We start from the raw sequence: 21841 nt of genomic DNA on the forward strand, positions 1-21841 counted from the left end.
TATATATCAATACAGTCTGCAAGGGATACAGTCCGTAAGCACACATGATTGTGCGTGCTGCTGGTCCACTAATAGTACTAACCTTTAACAGTTAATGTTACTCATTTTCATTAATTACTAGTTTCTATGTAACTGTTTTTATATTGTTTTACTTTCTTTTTTATTCAAGAAAATGTTTTTAATTTATTTATCTTATTTTATTTTATAATTTTTTTTTAAAAGTACCTTATCTTCACCATACCTGGTTGTCCAAATTAGACATAATAATGTGTTAATTCCACGACTGTATATATCGGTTGATATCGGTATCGGTTGATATCGGTATCGGTAATTAAAGAGTTGGACAATATCAGAATATCGGATATCGGCAAAAAGCCATTATCGGACATCCCTAATAACCAACTGAGAACGTGCCTGGTATGTTAACGTAACATATTATGGTAAGAGTCATTCAAATAACTATAACATATAGAACATGCTATACGTTTACCAAACAATCTGTTACTCCTAATCGCTAAATCCCATGAAATCTTATACGTCTAGTCCCTTACGTGAATGAGATAAATAATATTATTTGATATTTTACGGTAATGTGTTAATAATTTCACACATAAGTCGCTCCTGAGTATAAGTCGCACCCCCGGCCAAACTGAAAAAAACTGCGACTTATAGTCCGAAAAATACGGTATACATTTTTTTTAATCGTAAGGGCTTCCCTAAAGTTTGGTCCTGGGGACCAGAAAGGGTCTCAGTCTACATGCTGTAGTATGGTTTTATTGTCATAATTGTATTGCATGATTTTTGTATCCCTTTAATTTAGGTAGCCAGGGACTGCAGATGGAAATGAGCTATTTAGCTATAATCTGGTACAGAACATATCTGTCTTTGAGCTTAATGTTTCTGTGCATTGTCCCTTCAAATAAAGACTAAACTAAACTAGTAAGGGTGTAACGGTACACAAAAGTTTCGGTTCGGTACGTACCTCGGTTTAGAGGTCACGGTTCGGTTCATTTTCGGTACAGTAAGAAAACAACAAAATATACATTTTTGGGTTATTTATTTACCAAATTTGTAAACAATGGCTCTATCCTTTTAACATTGTGTTCCAATTCACTTATTTAGTGTCTCTAGATCTTGTTTAAATCTCAGCTCAGATAATACAGTTCTTGGAGAAAGGAGAATAAAGCAGTACAGTCCATGTGCTGCGGTTAAGGGTGAAAATGTGTAGAGGGTTGGCTCGAGAGCCTCCTACCAGCCCAGACAGAACAGGTGGTGGGGTTCCTGGCTGGAATCTCCCAAGAACGATCCTTGGACTAGAAGCTTTTTTTCCTTAGCTCGCCATCATAAAGAGAAGCCTGGCCTGTGTAAGAGCCAGGACCACCCTTATAAATCAATGTGTACACAAATCAAATATCTTCATTAAATAACACTAATTGCATTATAAAGTATTCAGAACAGGTTCCAGTTTTTTCCTCAATATTGTACAATATAAATCAACATACATGTCCGAATCACAATATGCAATAAAGTGCTAAAATAACCATTAGCAGCATAAATATGACCTGTACAATTCGGTCAGTGCACTAAACGTGCTTATTATCAAACACATTCAAAAGTACATTCAATACACAAATAGTTATCATTGGTTCAAGTCATAGACCTTGTATATGGACGATTGAGAAATATGCCACAAAGACTGTTGTAATGAAACAATGGAAGAAAGACTAATATATTTTCATAAACATGGACTCACCAACTCCGCTTCTACAATCTCACACAGCTTAAAGGCCTACTGAAATGAATTTTTTTTATTTAAACGGGGATAGCAGATCCATTCTATGTGTCATACTTGATCATTTTGCGATATTGCCATATTTTTGCTGAAAGGATTTAGTAGAGAACATCAACGATAAAGTTCGAAACTTTTGGTCGCTGATAAAAAAAAGCCTTGCCTGTACCGGAAGTAGCGTGGCGTCACAGGTTGAAAGGCTCCTCACATTTCCCCATTGTTTACACCAGCAGTGAGAGCGATTCGGACCGAGAAAGCGACGATTACCCCATTAATTTGAGCCAGGATGAAAGATTTGTGGATGAGGAACGTGAGAGTGAAGGACTAGAGTGCAGTGCAGGACGTATCTTTTTTCGCTCTGACCGTAACTTAGGTACAAGCTGGCTCATTGGATTCCACACTCTCTCCTTTTTCTATTGTGGATCACGGATTTGTATTTTAGACCACCTCGGATACTATATCCTCTTGAAAATGAGAGTCGAGAACGCAAAATGGACATTCACAGTGACTTTTATCTCCACGACAATACATCGGTGAAGCACTTAAGCTACGGAGCTAACGTGATAGCATCATGCTTAAATGCAGATAGAAACAAAAGAAATAAGCCCCTGACTGGAAGGATAGAGAGCAGATCAACAATACTACTATCAGGAGACACCGAACCAAACACTGGACCTGTAACTACACGGTTAATGCTGTGCCGCCTGTCGAAGCCTAGCAATGCTGTTGTTAACGACGCCATTGAAGCTAACTTAGCTACGGGACCTCGTCAGAGCTATGATAAAAATATTATCTCTCCACCTACGCCAGCCCTCATCTGCTCATCAACACCCGTGCTCACCTGCGTTCCAGCGATCGACGGCGCGACGAAGGACTTCACCCGATCATCGATGCGGTCGGCGGCTAGAGTCGGATAGCGCGTCTGCTATCCTCAAAGTCCTCCTGGTTGCTGCAGCCAGCCGCTAATACACCGATCCCACCTACAGCTTTCTTCTTTGCAGTCTCCATTGTTCATTAAACAAATTGCAAAAGATTCACCAACACAGATGTCCAGAATACTGTAGAATTTGGCGATGAAAACAGAGCTGTTTGTATTGGATACAATGGTGTCCGAATACTTCCGTTTCAACCATTGACGTCACACGCGAACGTCATCATACATAGACGTTTTCAACTGGAAGTTTCGCGGGAAATTTAAAATTGCACTTTATAAGTTAACAATGTTAAGATTTCATCATTGATATATAAACTATCAGACTGCGTGGTCGGTAGTAGTGGCTTTCAGTAGGCCTTTAATGACAAAAAATCCGGCGCTGGTAGTCGGCTCTATAAAGTTAACAAATAGGCATTTAGTTTAGAATCCCGTCAGCACAATATTTCGGTTGAAAACGAGAATAAAAACCTACCTCGAGCAGAAATACAATCTGTCTCCCCTCACATCCTTTCTACTGGCCACTTCCTGCTACCGGCTTATAAGCACAGCTGATTGGACCGCGGCGGTCACGTGACTAGGGAGAGCTGCGCGCTCTCCCTAGTCACGTGACAATAGCCTAATAGTCTCCGCAAAAGTATGTATTTGACACCTGCGTTACACCAGCATGCCGTGTGTTGTGCCACGGTGTGCAATGTTTACACAATGTGCGGTACGCTACTTATGTCCGTCCGTGCAGTGCGCTACTTAATATGTCCGTGTGGAAACTCGGTTCGGTACACCTCCGAACCGAACCGAAACCCCCGTACCGAAACGGTTCAATACAAATACACGTACCGTTACACCCTTATAAACTATTCATAAAAATGTTGGAAAATAATTAATATACTGTATTTTTCGGACTGTAAGGCGCACTTAAAATCCTTTCATTTTCTCAAAAATCGACAGTGCGCCTTATAACCTGGTGCGCCTAATGTACGGAATAATTCTGGTTGTGCTTACCGACCTCGAAGCAATTTTATTTGGTGCATGTTGTAAATGATAAGTGTGACCAGTCGATGGCAGTCATACATAAGAGATACGTTGTAGACTGCAACATGACTCAAGTAAACAACACCAAAACTTGAAATGTTCCATTGAAAATAAAGAACATTACGCACGGCACTCAAAAATCTGTCAAAATGTTTTAGTATGGTTTTTAAGCCGCACCGCTTGATGGATTGTCGACCCATTACGGCTACCGTAGTCAGAGATACAAGTATTACTACGGTGTGTGTATAAGGACCACAATATGGCACCCATTAGCAGACATTATCTGGCGTTTTGTTTCACAATATTATGCAAAACCAACTTTTTTTTACCTTCTGGTACATGCTGATGTCTATTTGGGATCTGCATAAGTCCTGAAAATTTGCGCGTGCGTCCGCCTTTGTAGTCCGTTGTTGATAAGCTTTTTCTTTTTCTCTTTCTTCTTGTTATGGAACATTCATCCTCCGCTGTTGCCATTTCTAATATAAAGTAGTGTCAAGTTCTAACTTATTTCTGTCAGTAAACTCGCCATGAAAGCACTAAAATATACCGGTGTAGTGGGTTTACATAATTTACCCACAGAACTTTAGTTATTAGAGAGTATCCGGTTGGACGTTTTTTCACGCGACACATTTCCGGCGTTGTTGTTGCACTAGTGAGCCACCCCTTTAATGCGCCTTAAAAATGAAAATAGACCTGAATAGACCCACTCATGGTGCACCCTAAGGTCCGGAAAATACGGTAATATTTTTTTTACTTTCATGTTTTAAAAAAATCTCACTATAATACTTGGGGTTACATAAGGGCCCCACTTATAAAATTGTTAAAAATAAGTCATATATTATTATTAATTTTACTTTCAACGCTTGAATATTTATTATTTTTAGCTACTTTAACGTTACACACGGTTTGAACAGTTACACTGTGTTTGAATATTTAAATAAGTGATTATTTGGCATATCACTAGATGGAGCCCACGTACCACAGTTTGGGAATCACTAGTCTAGATCAAGGGTCTACAACAGACATGGGCAAATTAAGGCCCGGGGGCCACATGCGGCCCGTTAAGCTTTTCAATCTGGCCCGCCGGACATTCCCAAATAATTTTTTTAGATCTTTAAGATGGAAAGTGTAGCTGCCATTATGATGTGCAGTCATGTTTTCTAATGACCGTAAGTCTTCCAACCATACAAAGTATTTCAATGGTTGGAATCTGCACTTTGGGATGATATACCAGTTACTATGCTAATCCAATTAGTTACTATGGTCATCTAATTAGTTACTATGGTAATCTACATCACAGCAGCTCAGACGAGGCACCAAGCAGTGTGGGCGGGAAGCGTTTCCACAGACGCGTAAGGAGATTTTCACAACAAAGTTCTAAAGCTTAGTGATATATCAGATTGTAGGTATGTTTATTTTGTACCATTTGCGTTCATATTTCACTGTTTGTTGCGTTTCTCTTGATTGTAAAATATGTCGATCGAAAGGGGGTGTGACGTTCATATTTTGTCAATATTCAGTGTTTTATCCTTCATAGAAAAAAAAAAAATTCCATTACGTTTTTTTAAGGCGGCCTGTCATAACGTTTTTAGCATTCAATCAGACATTATTGTGAGGTTTTGTATTAGTGTTCATCAAAATAGATATACCGGGCCCCCAGACACATTTTTTTCTCTAAATGTGGCCCCCGAGTCAGAATAATTGCCCAGGCCTGGTCTACAACCTGCGGCTCTGGAACCACATGTGGCTCCTCTGCCTCCTTGTTGTGGCTCCCTCAGATTTTTTTTAACCTCGCAGTGAGAAAAGTTTGCGTTAAAAAAAAAGGTTATATAATTTCAGACTGTCTGTGAGGCCGTGAATTTGCACAGGCAAAGTCCTTAGGCGCGAGTTAAAGAGACTGGAAGCCTGTGTGCTCAGTTCAGCTTCTGGAGTGTGGAAGCCCTTTGGTAAGCTAATCATGAATACTTTCCATAAGAGAAAAGGAAAACAAGTTTATTTTCACATTGACAGATTGCTTCTCCTGTAAAATAAAAATTTAAAAAGACACAATTTATCACAGGTTTATAAGATGTGTCACGTTTTGCGGCTCTGTACTATTTTTTTGTGGAAAAAGCAGCAAAATGTCTCTTTTTGATAGTAAAGGTTGTGGACCCCTGCTCGAGATCAACTTCAGAGCTAGTTTTTTAAAAAAAAAAGTATGTTTTATGCTCTTTTTGTAAAAAAACAAGACAGAACAAAGTTTTTTTTTAAAGCAAAAACACAAAATATACAATATTTTCCTCCAAACACATTTCAAAGTGTAATGTTTTAAGTGAAGTAATTGGGGCCTTAAACATTGATTTTGATTAATTATTCTTTTTTGAGAAATTATGGCGTGGGGACGGCGTGGCGCATTGGAAGAGTGGCTGTGCCAGCAACCTGAGGGTTCCTGGTTCAATCCCCATCTTCTGCACCTCGTCACGTCCGTTGTGTCCTTGAGCAAGACACTTCACCCTTGCTCCTGATGGGTGGTGGTTAGGGCCTTGCATGGCAGCTCCCGCCATCAGTGTGTGAATGTGTGTGTGAATGTGGAAATAGTGTCAAAGCACTTTGAGTACCTTGAAGGTAGAAAAGCGCTATACAAGTATAACCCATTTACAGGTTGTTTTTTTTTTATTAAAAAAAATCCCACTAAAGGTCTCGGGGATCCAAATTGGCCCACTTATAAAAGTAGTAAGAACAAGTCTTATATTTTTTTTTATTTAATTACATTTTTTATTTTTTCAAATTTTCAACCTTTAAATCAACTTTGGATCTTTCCGTCGATTCCAAGTCATTATTGTTTTTTTATATATATTTTTGGTCTTATGCCTTTTTTGTCCGTTTTTCATATGGCAAACGCACAAAATATGCAACATTTTCCTTCAATGGGTCAGTAATTCATAATCAATCAATCAGTCAAAGTTTATTTGTACAGCCTTTAATCACAAGTGCCTCAAAGGGCTTCACAAACCACAACGCCATAAGTACACTGATTTTAATGTATTGGTTTTTTTAGCAGTTCAAAAGAAAAAAAACAGTTTGTATGGCAGCTCTGTGTTGTTAGAGTCAACATTGCAACTTTTTATCAAATCAAATAAAATCAAATCAACTTTATTTATAAAGCACATTTAAAATGTACCACAGAGGTAGCCAAAGTGTTATACAATGGGCAGGTTAAAAGATAATACGAGAACCGAGCAAACACAACACAACACAAACAGAACCCGATAAAAAATAAATAAATAAAATAAATAAAACATAAAAACAGGTTCACAGCGGGTGTATTATGGGGCGCCATTGCAGGATGGATATCACTCAGTGTTAAAAGCCATGGAATAAAAGTATGTTTTATTATCGTTACATTTGACCTGTTTGCTACTTTTTTGTAACGGTATTTTTTAGGGGTGTAACGGTACGTGTATTTGTATTGAACCGTTTCGGTACGGGGGTTTCGGTTCGGTTCGGAGGTGTACCGAACGAGTTTCCACACGGACATATTAAGTAGCCGCTTACGCTTCCTTCTGCCTCTGTCTCTGTCAGTACTCTACACAGCACCCAGCATTGTCCCACCCACACAACCATCTGATTGGTTACAAACAGAGCGGTAACAGCCAATCAGCAGTGCATATTCAGAGCGCATGTAGTCAGTGCTTAGCGTTTAGCAGGTAAGCATCAGGCGGCAGACTCTCCCCAAATGACAATAAACACCTCCCAGTCAACTACTAGTAACATCACTATGAGCCCGTTGACCTTCTAGAAACCTAAACGGCAGCTCAGCTCGCTCGCAGTCCTGGCTTGAGGTGAAGGCTAATTTGCTTTTAGCGTAACGTTAGCTCATTTTGCGGTGTGTGTGTGTGTGTGTCTGTGTGTGTGTGTGTGTGTGTGTGTGTGTGTGTGTGTGTGTGTGTGTGTGTTACGGACAGCAAAGCCCTGTCTGTCTGTTATTTCACTTGACCTTTTTCTGTGTTGATTGAGCTGAGTTGAAGCAGCAAAAAAGGACATTATGTTAAATGAAGAGTTTCTGTCTCTGATAGTTGATATAATAATGTAAGTGCATCATTAAGCCTACATGAACTCCATGGTGTTCAGGGATGAATAGTCTCTCCTATTGCTATTGTACCATTTTTTCAGCTATAGTTACATTAATCATTATTAATGGAGCAGCCTAGTTTTGAATGGCAGGGTCCCTGCTATCACATGTTGATAAAAATATAACATTTACATAATAAAAATGAACTACAGGCTTCCCAAATGCTGTAATAAATTAAGCATGATGAGTTGACTTGAAACTGTTTAATGTTGCACTTTTTATATGTAGAAGAAAAGTTTTGTCATTTTATTTAATCTGAGCAACAACTTGAGGCAGTTTAATGTTGATTAACGTGGGCAGAATTATTATAGCGTTCCCAATGTTAAAAGGATAAAGCCGTTGTTTACAAATTTGGTAAATAAAAAACCAAAAAATTTATATTTTGTTGTTTTCTTACTGTACCGAAAATGAACCGAACCGTGACCTCTAAACCGAGGTACGTACCGAACCGAAATTTTTGTGTACCGTTACACCCCTAGTTTTTTTAGAATGTTCTGCAGGCCACACAGGCATAAAGGGTACAAAGAATGTACTTTTTGTGTATCTTTTTATTACATATTATGTCCAAATGCAATGTAATTGTAGTCATTATGATGCATAAACACTCTCATATCTGCCAATATGGTTTCGCTGAAAATACAAGACAAACTAAGGATGGGACCTTGACCGATTTACCAATGACTCAGTGCACTCTTCACACCCCCCAGTGATGAGTTCATGGACCAACAGAAACACACACAATCCAATTGTGAGTCACTTCCTGTTCCAGCCATCATCTGTCTTACGCTCAGCGCACCCTGTTCTAAAATAGATGATTTAATGTGTAACCAATGCCGGCTGGTGCTGCAGTGCGAGAGTAAAGCTCACTCCCTGCCGCCTTAAGAGTCGCGCTGGGCAAAGAGCTGGAAGCTTTTAGCTTGTCGGCTTTGACTCTCAAGCTGTGTGGGGGAAAAAGGGGGCAGATCCAGGCGGGGCACACATGTACCAACAGGTAATTTTGATTCACTTCCTGTTTCAACAACGGGATAAAATTGCTATGGTATGAAGAGGGGTAGGATTAAATAAGCTAAACTTCTTCCTACTCCTTTTCGGACGTGCTGTAATGAAACAACTGGAAATATGTGATACACTACACTGGTGTGCCGTGGATACAGTCTGGTGTGCCGTGGGAGATTATCTAATTTCACCTATTTGGGTTAAAAATATTTTTTACAAACCAGTAATTATAGTCTGCAAATGATGTGTTGTTGTTGAGTGTCGGTGCTGTCTAGAGCTGGGCAGAGTAACCGTGTAATACTCTTCCATATCAGTAGGTGGCAGCCGGTAGCTAATTGCTTTGTAGATGTCGGAAACAGTGGGAGGCAGCGTGCAAGTAAAAAGGTGGCTAATGCTTAAACCAAAAATAAACAAAAGGTGAGTGCCCCTATGGCATTAAAGCTTAGGGAAGGCTATGCAGAACAAAACTAAAACTGAATTGGCTACAAATTAAACAAAAACAGAATGCTGGACGACAGCAAAGACTTACTGTGGAGCAAAGACAATGCACATCCAAACATGACATGACAATCAACAATGTCTCCACAAAGAAGGATAAAAACAACTGAAATATTCTTGATTGCTAAAACAAAGTAGATGTGGGAAATATCGCTCAGAGGAAGACATGAAACTGCTACAGGAAAATACCAAAAAAAAAGAGAAAAAGCCACCAAAATAGGAGCGCAAGACAAGAACTAAAACACTACACACAGGAAAACGGCAAAAAACTCCAAGTAAGTCACGGCGTGATGTGACAGGTGGTGACAGTACACCTACTTTGAGACAAGAGCTATAGTGATGCGTAGTTGGTTATGGTTTAAAGTCATATCCAACAATTGCGACGACGACTCTTTTACTGCCTACGGATTTTTTCAACACAAAAAATGTGCCTTGGCTAAAAAAAAGGTTGAAAAACACTGATCTACCTCATTCATATATATATATAATTTATATTTATTTATGAAAGAGAGGTTTTTGTTAAGTTAAATGTGTTTAATGATAATACAAGCATGTTTAAAACTTATAGATTCCTTTTTTTCATGAAGACAAGAATATACATTGGTGTATTACCTGATTGTGATGACTTGCATTGATAGGAATCAGACAGTAGTGATGATAACGTCCACATTTTCAAATGGAGGAGAAAAAAAGTCCTCCTTTCTGTCCAATACCACATGAAAGTGCTTGCTTTTTGCCATCTTATTTGTCCAGTTTCCATACTCCTTTTTATACACTTTACAAGAAATACATTGGCGGCAAACTCCGTAGCTTGCTAGCTTGTGCACGCTAACTTTCTGAGACTCTTATTTTGTTAGCGCAGGCAGGATGAAGCAGGGCTTTTATTGTTAAAACAGGAACTGTTTGAGTTTGAGTTTATTTCGAACATGCAAGCATACAACATGATACATCACAATTTCCAGTTTCTCTTTTCAACATGTTCGAAAAGGAGTAGGAAGAAGCAGAGCTTATTTAATCCTACCCCTTTTCTTTTACATAACAGTTTCTAAAACTTTTTTTCACTTCCTGTTCTCAATTTATTCACAATATACTCCATAAGTAATCACAATAAAAATAAATAATAATTGGTGAAGTAAGTTACATTTCATATGATGAGATAAGTAAGATTATTGTCGAACTCTTTAATTACCGATACCGATATCAACCGATACCGATATCAACCGATATATGCAGTCGTGGAATTAACACATTTTTATGCCTAATTTGGACAACCAGGTATGGTGAAGATAAGGTACTTTTTAAAAATAATAATAAAATAAGATAACTAAATTAAAAACATTTTCTTGAATAAAAAAGAAAGTAAAACAATATAAAAACAGTTACATAGAAACTAGTAATTAATGAAAATGAGTAAAATTAACTGTTAAAGGTTAGTATTATTAGTGGACCAGCAGCACGCACAATCATGTGTGCTTACGGACTGTATCCCTTGCAGACTGTATTGATATATATTGATATATAATGTAGGAACCAGAATATTGATAACAGAAAGAAATGGGGGGAGGGAGGTTTTTTGGGTTGGTGCACTAATTGTAAGTGTATCTTGTGTTTTTTATGTTGATTTAATAAAAAAAAAAACCCCAAAAAAACCTGATACAGATAATAAAAAAAACGATACCGATAATTTCCGATATTACATTTTAACGCATTTATCGGCTGGCCGATATCGGACATCCCAAATAAAAACAGTTAAAAAGGTTAAAAACAGTGTAGATCAATGTTTCCTTATCATTATTGCTATGTTGTCTATAACTATTATTGCTATGTTGTCTATTACCATTGTTGGTATATTCATTATTCCTACATTGTTGATACAAACTATTGTTACAGTGTAATAATTATTGGTACCTGTGGTATTGCCACCATGATACAACATCTGTATTATAATCCTTGAACAAAGTAAGAGTGAAACTCATGTGAATAATCACTAAATGGAGAACTGGGGCTGGGATTAAATAAATGATCTTCTTCCCACTCCCTTTCAGGCAAAACTGGACAATCATGCATTACATACTATACATTACCTTATGCACTATATTCATTTATATTATTATGTGTTGTCAACTTTGTACTTTTTTATGTCATTGCCTGAAATAAATGATCGCTCATTTTTAGGTGTATTTTTTTAACGCGTGGCTGGCGATCGACTGACACACCCTCCGCCATCCACCGCTAGCTCGCCATCGACGTAATGGGCCACATCGTATCGAAATAAACTGAACTAAAATGAACAATCGTCTCTTCACTTTCAGTGCTGCCCCCTGTGTTGGTACCGAGGAACAGCGAGTTCAACGCCAAGCACACCATGCTGCCCCGTTTCCGCAACCCTCTGCAGCAGAACGAGCCACACATGCCCCAGAACGCCACCTTCCCAGAGTCCTTCGCTCCGGCCAACCCCGTGCCCTTCCCCCATTCGCCGGTAAATAGCTTCCCGAGCTCGCCGGGCAGCGGCAGCAACGCCACCTTCCCCCATTCGCCCTCTAGCTCCGACCCCGGCAGCCCTTTCCAGATGCCAGGTGAAACCCCAAATGTCTTGTCTTCGTTGCCTTTCCCGCCACACGACATCTAACTGTTTGTTTTTGGTAACGCAGAGACGCCGCCGCCCGCCTACATGCCCCCGGAGGAGCCGATGACTCAGGACTGCCCCCAGCCGATGGACACCACCCTCTTGGTGCCGACTTTGCCTCTTGAGATTAACAACCGGCCAGGTAACAACACTTTTATACACTCTCCAACTTAATGCAAACACTTCAGATAGAGTAGTATTTAAGTAATACTGTGATAGTGTGTATCAGACTGTTTACAGTGAAGTCGGTTTGCGGCTCCGGCTTCCCAGCAGCTTTTATTTTTTACGAGCCCCATAAAAGCTTGGTTCCTGATGTCACCTCTGCTTGTGGTAACAAGGCTTTAGCGATAAGATTCACTCTGGCTTTTACGTCTGAAATGTGGTAGAGTAATTAGCGCAATTTTGAACTGATTAAGACCATTAGGATACCATAAAGATACAATGTAACAGTCAACTCACAAACCACTAAGAATCACACAGTGTGGAGAGAGTCCTTAAAGGCCTACTGAAAGCCACTACTACCGACCACGCAGTCTGATAGTTTATATATCAATGATGAAATCTTAACATTGCAACACATGCCAATACGGCCGGGTTAGATTAGTAAAGTGCAATTTTAAATTTCCCGCGAAATATCCTGCTGAAAACGTCTCGGTATGATGACGTTTGCGTGTGACGTCACGGATTGTAGCGGACATTTTGGGACAGCATTGTGGCCAGCTATTAAGTCGTCTGTTTTCATCGCAAAATTCCACGGTATTCTGGACATCTGTGTTGGTGAATCTTTTGCAATTTGTTTAATGAACAATGGAGACAGCAAAGAAGAAAGCTGTAGGTGGGAAGCAGTGTATTAGCGGCCGGCTGCAGCAACACAAACACGTAGCCGGTGTTTCATTGTTTACATTCCCGAAAGATGACAGTCAAGCTTTACCATTGGCCTGTGGAGAACTGGGACAACAGAGACTCTTACCAGGAGGACTTTGAGTTGGATACACGGTACCGTGAGTACGCAGCTGCGGCTTCCAAACATTTGATCGCTTGCCCGTACTTGCGTGCCGCTATGTGCATGTCACGTACGTAACTTTGGGGAAATATATGTGCTGTATGAACTTTGCGTAGGTGAACGGTACTTTGGGCTGTGGGATTGAGTGTGTTGTGCGGGTGTTTGATTTGTATTGGCGGGTTATATGGACGGGAGGGGGGAGGTGTTTGTGATTAATTTGTGGCATATTAAATATAAGCCTGGTTGTGTTGTGGCTAATAGAGTATATATATGTCTTGTGTTTATTTACTGTTTTAGTCATTCCCAGCTGAATATCAGGTCCCACCCGCCTCTCACAGCATCTTCCCTATCTGAATCGCTTCCACTGCCCTCTAGTCCTTCACTCTCACTTTCCTCATCCACAAATCTTTCATCCTCGCTCAAATTAATGGGGAAATCGTCGCTTTGTCGGTCCGAATCGCTCTCGCTGCTGTTGGCCATGATTGTAAATAATGTGCAGATGTGAGGAGCTCCACAACCGGTGACGTCACGCTACTTCCGGTACAGGCAAGGCTTTTTTATCAGCGACCAAAAGTTGCGAACTTTATCGTCGATGTTCTCTACTAAATCCTTTCAAGCAAAAATATGGCAATATCGTGAAATGATCAAGTATGACACATAGAATGGACCTGCTATCCCTGTTTAAATAAGAAAATCGCATTTCAGTAGGCCTTTAAGCGTGGTGCATTTCCGTGGCCCTTAAACACATGCACCAACACCCAACCTGGACGTGTAGTCAGAGTCGTGTATAGAGATGTATATATATATACTGTATATATTAGGGGTGTAACGGTACACAAAAATTTCTGTTCGGTACGTGCCTCGGTTAAGAGGTCACGGTTCGGTTCATTTTCGGTACAGTAAGAAAACAACAAAATATAAATGTTTTGGTTATTTCTTTACCAAATGTGTAAACAGTGGCATAACATACATATACACACAGGGTCCATTGCCAGGGTTAATGTGGTCAACATATATAAAATACAAACTAAATAAGATAAGGCTCAGAATGGTTTCTTAACAAAACCTTTCTACATATAAAGTGCTTTTTTTGATTGATTGATTGAGACTTTTATTAGTAGATTGCACAGTACAGTACATATTCCATACAATTGACCACTAAATGGTAACACCCGAATAAGTTTTTTAACTTGTTTAAGTCGGGGTCCACGTTAATCAACATTAAACTGCCTCAAGTTGTTGCTCAGATTAAATCAAATGACAAAACTTTTCTTCTACATATAAAAGTGCAACATTAAACAGTTTCAAGTCAACTCAGCCTCAGATTAACTTTTCTTCCCCCCCCCCAGCCTGGCTAACTTGGCAGTAAGAGGATATATGGGCTCATTGTTCTTCCACCATAGAAGTGGGTCAAAATCTAGTTTCTAATGCAATATGGTCTTAAATCTGCTGCTATAAAAACATTTGTTATTGCTTTAGCCCTGCCTGACTCGCCGAGGAGAGGCTGCTTGAATGCGGTGGTGACGCTTCAAATGGGTTAGCATGTTTGACGTGTTGTCAGAAGCAGCTGCTGAACAATGTCGGCAAACCTCCGTCCTCCATTGTTGTATCGCACAGCCTAAGTGTTCCCAAACGGGAGATCTTAACGAGGCAGGAGGGTCTTCCAGCACTGGCTTTGACATGTTGTCGTAGCCCGGTCGCTGCTAGCATGCCGTGTGTTGTGCCTCGGTGTGCATTGTTTACACAACGTGCGTTACGCTACTTAATATGTCCGTGCGGAAACTCATTCGGTACACCTCCGAACCGAACCGAAACCCCCGTACAGAAACGGTTCAATACAAATACACGTAACGTTACACCCCTAGTATATATATATATATATATATATATATATATATATATATATATATATATATATATATATATATATATATATATATATATAAAAACAGTACTGGCCAAAAGTTTGGACACACCTTCTCATTCAATACGTTTTCTGTATTTTCATGACTATTTACATTGTAGATTGTCACATCAAAACTATGAATGAACACGTGTGGAGTTATGTACTTAACAAAGAAAGGTGAAATAACTGAAAACATGTTTTATATTGTAGTTTCTTCAAAATAGCCGCCCTTTGCTCTGATTACTGCTTTGCACACTCTTGGCATTCTCTCCATGAGCTTCAAGCACACCTGTGAAGTGAAAACCATTTTAGGTGACTACCCCTTGAAAAAATAATTAATTGTTTTCCTTTTTTTAAATTGATTTTTGAAAATTATGAATCGATTTAAAATCGAGATAAATAAGAATCGTGATTTGGATGTGAATCGATTTTTTTCTGCATCCTGCAGTAAAGAATAAATGCATTTTGGAAAGCAGTAACATTGAGACAAACCATTGTACCCCCAAAGTGGAGAATAATGTCCTATTTGTTCAAAGAGCGCGTTCATGCGCTCGGCCTCAACCCTGTGACCTCACAAATGTGTTTCCTGTGCAGATGTGCAGCCCGTGGCCTACGAGGAGCCCAAGCACTGGTGCTCCATTGTTTACTACGAGCTCAACAACCGCGTCGGCGGGGCCTTCCAGGCGTCCTCCACCAGCGTGCTCGTCGACGGCTTCACGGACCCCTCCAACAACCGCAACCGCTTCTGCCTCGGCCTGCTCTCCAACGTCAACCGCAACTCCACCATCGAGAACACCCGGCGGCACATCGGCAAAGGTAAAAAAAAAAAAGATAGGTGATAAGAGAAAGGGTTTGCCATCTAGTGTGCAGCAATGAAAACAGACTTTTTGCCTGTCCACTGTAACATTACAAACAGTTTGAACAGTAACACTGTGTTTGAATTAGGGTACTAGTATAGTATCGCGGTACTAATGAATCAAAAACGGTTCTATACTCTGAAAAGTACCGGTTCTGTCTATCTGTGTTGGCCCTGTGATGAGGTGGCGACTTGTCCAGGGTGTACCCCGCCTACCGCCCGAATGCAGCTGAGATAGGCTCCAGCACCCCCCGCGACCCCGAAAGGGACAAGCGGTAGCAAATGGATGGATGGATGAGTTCCCAATTTTTATTTTTAGTTTTTTTAACGGACATGACGGTGCGTCGTCACGTCGTGACATTGCTGGTTTTACGAGCAGAGGAGCATGTTCGGCAGCGCACAATCACGGAGTACTTACAAGCAGACACAGTGTGTAGACAGAAAAGGGGGATTGGACGCATTTTCGCTTAAAAACTGACGATAAAGGTGAAGTTATAACACTGAAACACCCACAGGAAGAGGTGCTTTAAGACATGGCTAGCTAGCTAGCAGCGAACATCCATCCAAAGTCGGCAGTGTTTTAGCTACTTCTAAATCACTAATCCTCGTCCGCGACGAATAAAGTACGTTTCTTACAAGTAGCATCCCTGCAGGACGAGGAATAGCTAAACATGCTTCACTACACACCGTGGGAGGATACAATAGCTCACAAATGCCATAGGTGGATCTACACCTGACATCCACTGTAATGATACCAAGTACAATATCAATCAATCAATGTTTATTTATATAGCCCTAAATCACAAGTGTCTCAAAGGGCTGCACAAGCCACAACGACATCCTCGGTACAGAGCCCACATACAATAGCGTATCTAGTCGATACTACTATGATTACATCAATATTTTTGATATTTTTTCCTTTTGTATGATCCTGTAACTACTTGGTATCGAAACGATAACTACATTTGTGGTATCATCCAAAACTAATGTAAAGTATCAAACAAGAGAAGAATAAGTGATTATTACGTTTTAACAGAAGTGTAGATAAAACATGTTAAAACGGAAAATAAGCAGATATTAACAGTAAAAGAAACAGGTGGATTAATAATACATTTTTACAGCTTGTCCTTTGTAATGTTGACAAAATAATAGAATATAAATGACACAATATGTTACTGCATACGTCAGCAGACTAATTAGGAGTCTTTGTTTGTTTACTTACTACTAAAAGACAAGTTGTCTAGTATGTTCACTATTTTATTTAAGGACAAAATTGCAATAATAAACATATGTTTCATATTATACATATTATCATTTAATTTATTTACATGTTTAATATATCTTAAGATTTTTTGTTAAAATAAAGCCAATAATGCAATTTTTTTGTGGTGCCCTTTATTTAGAAAAGTATTGAAATTAGGGCTGCAACTAACGATTAATTTGATAATCGATTCATCTGTCGATTATTACTTCGATTAATAATCGGATAATAGAGACAAACTACATTTCTATCCTATCCAGTATTTTATTGAAAAAAAAACAGCATACTGGCACAATACTTATTTTGATTATTGTTTCTCAGCTGTTTGTAAATGTTGCAGTTTATAAATAAAGGTTTATGGAAAAAAAAAAATTGTACTAAAAAAAAAAAAAAACTGTGCATAGCATAGATCAGTGGTCCCCAACCGATTGGTACCAAGCCGCGCAAGAAATTTAATTTAAATTTTTTTTTTAATTTTTTAATTTTTTAAATTAAATCAACATAAAAAACACAATATATACATTATATATCAATATAGATCAATACAGTCTGCAGGGATACAGTCCGTAAGCACACATGATTGTATTTCTTTATGAAAAAAAAAAGAAGAAAAAAAAAATCCCCTCCCCCCGGTCCGTGGGACAAATTTTCAAGCGTTGACCGGTCCCCAGCTACAAAAAGGTTGGGGACCACTGGCATAGATCCAACGAATCGATGACTAAATTAATCGGCAACTATTTTAATAATCGATTTTAATCGATTTAATCGATTAGTTGTTGCAGCCCTAATTGAAATACATTTTGGTACCGTGCCAACATATTGGTATCGGGATAACCCTAGTGTGAATATTTAAATAAGTGATTCTTTTGGCACAACCACTAGATGGAGGCACTGCACTAACGTTTTGCCGCACTGCCAAGGTGTCCACTTATACTACGTCGGCGGCGAGGTCTACGCCGAGTGCCTGAGCGACAGCAGCATCTTCGTCCAGAGTCGCAACTGCAACTTCCACCACGGCTTCCACCCCACCACCGTGTGCAAGATCCCCAGCGGCTGCAGCCTGAAGATCTTCAACAACCAGGAGTTCGCCGAGCTGCTCGCCCAGTCGGTCAACCACGGCTTTGAGGCCGTGTACGAGCTCACCAAGATGTGCACCATCCGCATGAGCTTCGTCAAGGTCTGTACCGCACTAGTGTTTCATATGGCTCACGTGTTTTAACAGTCATGTCTTTGATTAGTAACACACCATAAACAAAGGTTACGCCTCTTTCACTCCAGAGATCCCGCAGTGGGATCGCAGAAGTATCAAAGTTGCAAGTTGTAGATTAGGAAATGACTGCATTGACCTGGATATAAGACGACAGTGGTCATTTTGACAGCAGCTTTTAATTTAGTTTGAGTCATATTCTTTTGACCAATATGTATTTTGGTAATACTGTATATTTTCTACATTTACAAAAAAAAACATACATTAAAAAAAATAACAGCAGACAATTGAGTTATTTTTAATCAGCACCATAAAGGCATCCAGCAGCAATAAAATTACAAAATAAAATTGCTGAAAAGAGGATAGGTCTAATATTTTTATTCCTGACTGTCCACCAAAATGTCTGGATTCTCGTCTGTCTGCAGCGCAAGCACTGATCCTGCAGCCGTGTATGGCAGTGTTTTTCAACCACTGCGCCGCGGCACACTAGTGTACCGCGAGATATTGTTTGGTGTGCCGTGGGAAATTATGTAATTTCACCTAATTGGTCAAAACAATATTTTTTCCAAACCAATAATTATAATTCGCAAATAATGTGCCGTTGTAGAGTGTCTGTGCTGTCTAGAGCAGTGTTTTTCAACCACTGTGCTGTGGCACACTAGTGTGCCGTGAGATACAGTCTGGTGTGCCGTGGCGGATTATCTAATTTAACCTATTTGGGTTAAAAATATATTTTGCAAACCAGTAATTATAGTCTGCAAATGATGTGTTGTTGTTGAGTGTCGGTGTTGTCTAGAGCTGGGCAGAGTAACCGTGTAATACTCTTCCATATCAGTAGGTGGCAGCCGGTAGCTAATTGCTTTGTAGATGTCGGAAACAGCAGGAGGCAGTGTGCAGGTAAAAAGGTGTATAATGCTTAAACCAAAAATAAACAAAAGGTGAGTGCCCCTAAGAAAAGGCATTGAAGCTTAGGGAAGGCTATGCAGAACGAAACTAAAACTGAACTGGCTACAAAGTATACAAAAACAGAATGCTGGACGACAGCAAAGACTTACTGTGGAGCAAAGACAATGTACATCCGAACATGACATGTCAATCAACAATGTCCACACAAAAAAGGATAAAAACAACTGAAATATTCTTGATTGCTAAAACAAAGTAGATGCGGGAAATATCGCTCAAAGGAAGACATGAAACTGCTACAGGAAAATACCAAAATAGGAGCGCAAGACAAGAACTAAAACAGCAAAAAAGTCAAAATAAGTCAGGGGGTGATGTGACAGGTGGTGACAGTACACCTACTTTGAGACAAGAGCTATAGTGATGCATGCTTGGTTATGCTTTAAAGTCATACCCAACAATGGTGGCAACGACTTTTTACTGTCAACTGAGTTTTGTTTTTAATGATTTCTGCTGGTGGTGTGCCTCCGCATTTTTTCAATGCAAAAAATGTGCCTCGGCTCAAAAAAGGTTGAAAAACACTGGTGTATGGAACTGTCAGTTTGCACGTGCTAAATAAAACGCAAAGGCAACACCACTGCACTCCAGAAAAAAAGGTCAGCAAAGACTGTATTTTCTGAGAAGGCTGAGGAAAATAGATGTGGCTGACAACCTGCTCCTGTCCTTCTATCGCTGCTATGTTGAGTCAATACTGACCTACGGCATCTCCGTGTGGTTTTCTAGCTGCACGGTGGCAGAGACAAATAAATTACAGGGGGGTCATGAACGCGGCCCAGAGGATCACTGCATGTCCTCTTACATCTCTAGAGGAGCTGTATAAGAGACACTGCAGCAGGAGAGCAAACAGCATCCTCAGGGACTCGTCACACCCAGGTCACCACTGGCTTGAACTCTTGCCCTCGGGGAGGCGCTATAAGACCATCAAAGCAAGGACAAATAGACTGAAAAACAGTTTCTATCCTAGAGCTGTTATTGCCCTAAACCAGGGGTCGGCAACCTTTACCACTCAAAGAGCCATTTTGGAAAGTTTCACAAATTAAAGAAAACAATGGGAGCCACAAAAATTTTTTGATAATTTAAAATGAAAAACACCGCATACAAAGCTTAAATTGCTTTGCGCTATGTTAACCAGGGGTCTCTGACACATGCAACGGCACGCATCTTAATATGGAAATGTAATGTTAGTGCAGCCCGCGACTTTTAATTGAATGGCGCTTGATAGCTTCTTTCTTGCCAACCCTCTCAATTTTCCGGGAGACTCCCAAATTTCAGGACGTGCTGGCACTGCTTTTAGCGCCCTCTACAGCCTGCCCAAACAGCGTACCTGCTTGGCCACATGTTGAATGCAGCTTTTGCTTGCTCACGTAAGTGACAGCAAGGCATACTTGTTCAACAGCCACACAGCTTACACTGACGGTAGCCGTACAAAAACAACTTTAACACTGTTACGTTACAAATATGCGCCACACTTTGAACCTACACCAAAAAAGAATGACAAACACATTTCTGGAGAACATCTGCACTGTAACACAACATAAACACAACACAACAAATACCCAGAATCCCATGCAGCCCTAACTCTTCCGCTCAACCGACGCACGGAGAGGGTGGGGGGTTGATGTGTGGGGGGTTTGGTAGTAGGGGTGGTGTATAATGTAGACCGGAAGAGTTAGGGCTGCATGGGATTCTGGGTATTTGTTGTGTTGTGTTTATGTTGTGTTACGGTGCGGATGTTCTCCAGAAATGTTAAGTATACTGGGAAAACCGGGAGGGTGGCAAGTATGCAGCTGAGCCGCATCGGAGTGGTCAAAGAGCTGCATGCGGCTCCGGAGCCGCGGGTTGCCGACCCCTGCCCTAAACTCTGCACTTACCTGAACACTCACCGCTTTATTAACCTGCTTAACTCTTAAAGAGATCTGCTGTGCAATATGTTTTTAAATTTGTTATGTTTTTAATTTTTTTATTATTGTTTGTAGTAAGAGTATTTTATGTAGGTTTTTTTAAAAGCACTGAGCTGGATTGCTGTTCAATTTCGTTGTTTCCATGCAATGATAATCAAGGTATTCTATACCTGATTCTGAAAGCAGTGATGACAAATCACATTGCACGTGCTGTATAATTATATTTACATTTTTCTCCTCCCAGTATTGTGGCCGTTTTGATAATCAGCATATATTTTTGCATATTAATGAAGACAGACACAAAATAGATGGCACGCCTTATTCTGCTTAAAGGTAGGGATGTCCGATAATATCGGCCTGCCGATATTATCGGCCGATAAATGCGTTAAAATGTAATATTGGAAATTATCGGTATTGTTTTTTATATTATCGGTATCGGGTTTTTTTTTTGGTTTTGTTTTTTTTTGTGTTTTTTTTTAATTAAATCAACATAAAAAACACAAGATACACTTACAATTAATGCACCAACCCAAAAAACCTTCCTCCTCATTCACACAAAAGGGTTGTTTCTTTCTGTTATTAATATTCTGGTTCCTACATTATATATCAATATATATCAATACAGTCTGCAGGGATACAGTCCGTAAGCACACATGATTGTGCGTGCTGCTGGTCCACTAATAGTACTAACCTTTAACAGTTAATGTTACTCATTTTCATTAATTACTAGTTTCTATGTAACTCTTTTTATATTGTTTTACTTT

At 39.8% G+C, this 21841-nt stretch overlaps 1 protein-coding gene across 4 annotated transcripts in view; it reads left to right on the forward strand.

Moving 5' to 3' along the window:
- The window catches only part of smad1 (SMAD family member 1), a 94961-nt gene that overhangs the window by 67447 nt on the left and 5673 nt on the right, over window positions 1-21841 (forward strand). For all 4 annotated transcript variants that reach the window (XM_062032333.1, XM_062032331.1, XM_062032332.1 and 1 more), the window contains 4 exons: window positions 11670-11933; window positions 12009-12125; window positions 15487-15708; window positions 17930-18186. In XM_062032333.1, the coding sequence (XP_061888317.1) occupies window positions 11670-11933; window positions 12009-12125; window positions 15487-15708; window positions 17930-18186 (860 nt within the window). The remainder of the gene's footprint in view (window positions 1-11669; window positions 11934-12008; window positions 12126-15486; window positions 15709-17929; window positions 18187-21841) is intronic.

This window comes from Entelurus aequoreus, linkage group LG22 (genome assembly GCF_033978785.1).
Source record: "Entelurus aequoreus isolate RoL-2023_Sb linkage group LG22, RoL_Eaeq_v1.1, whole genome shotgun sequence".
NCBI lineage: Eukaryota > Metazoa > Chordata > Actinopteri > Syngnathiformes > Syngnathidae > Entelurus > Entelurus aequoreus.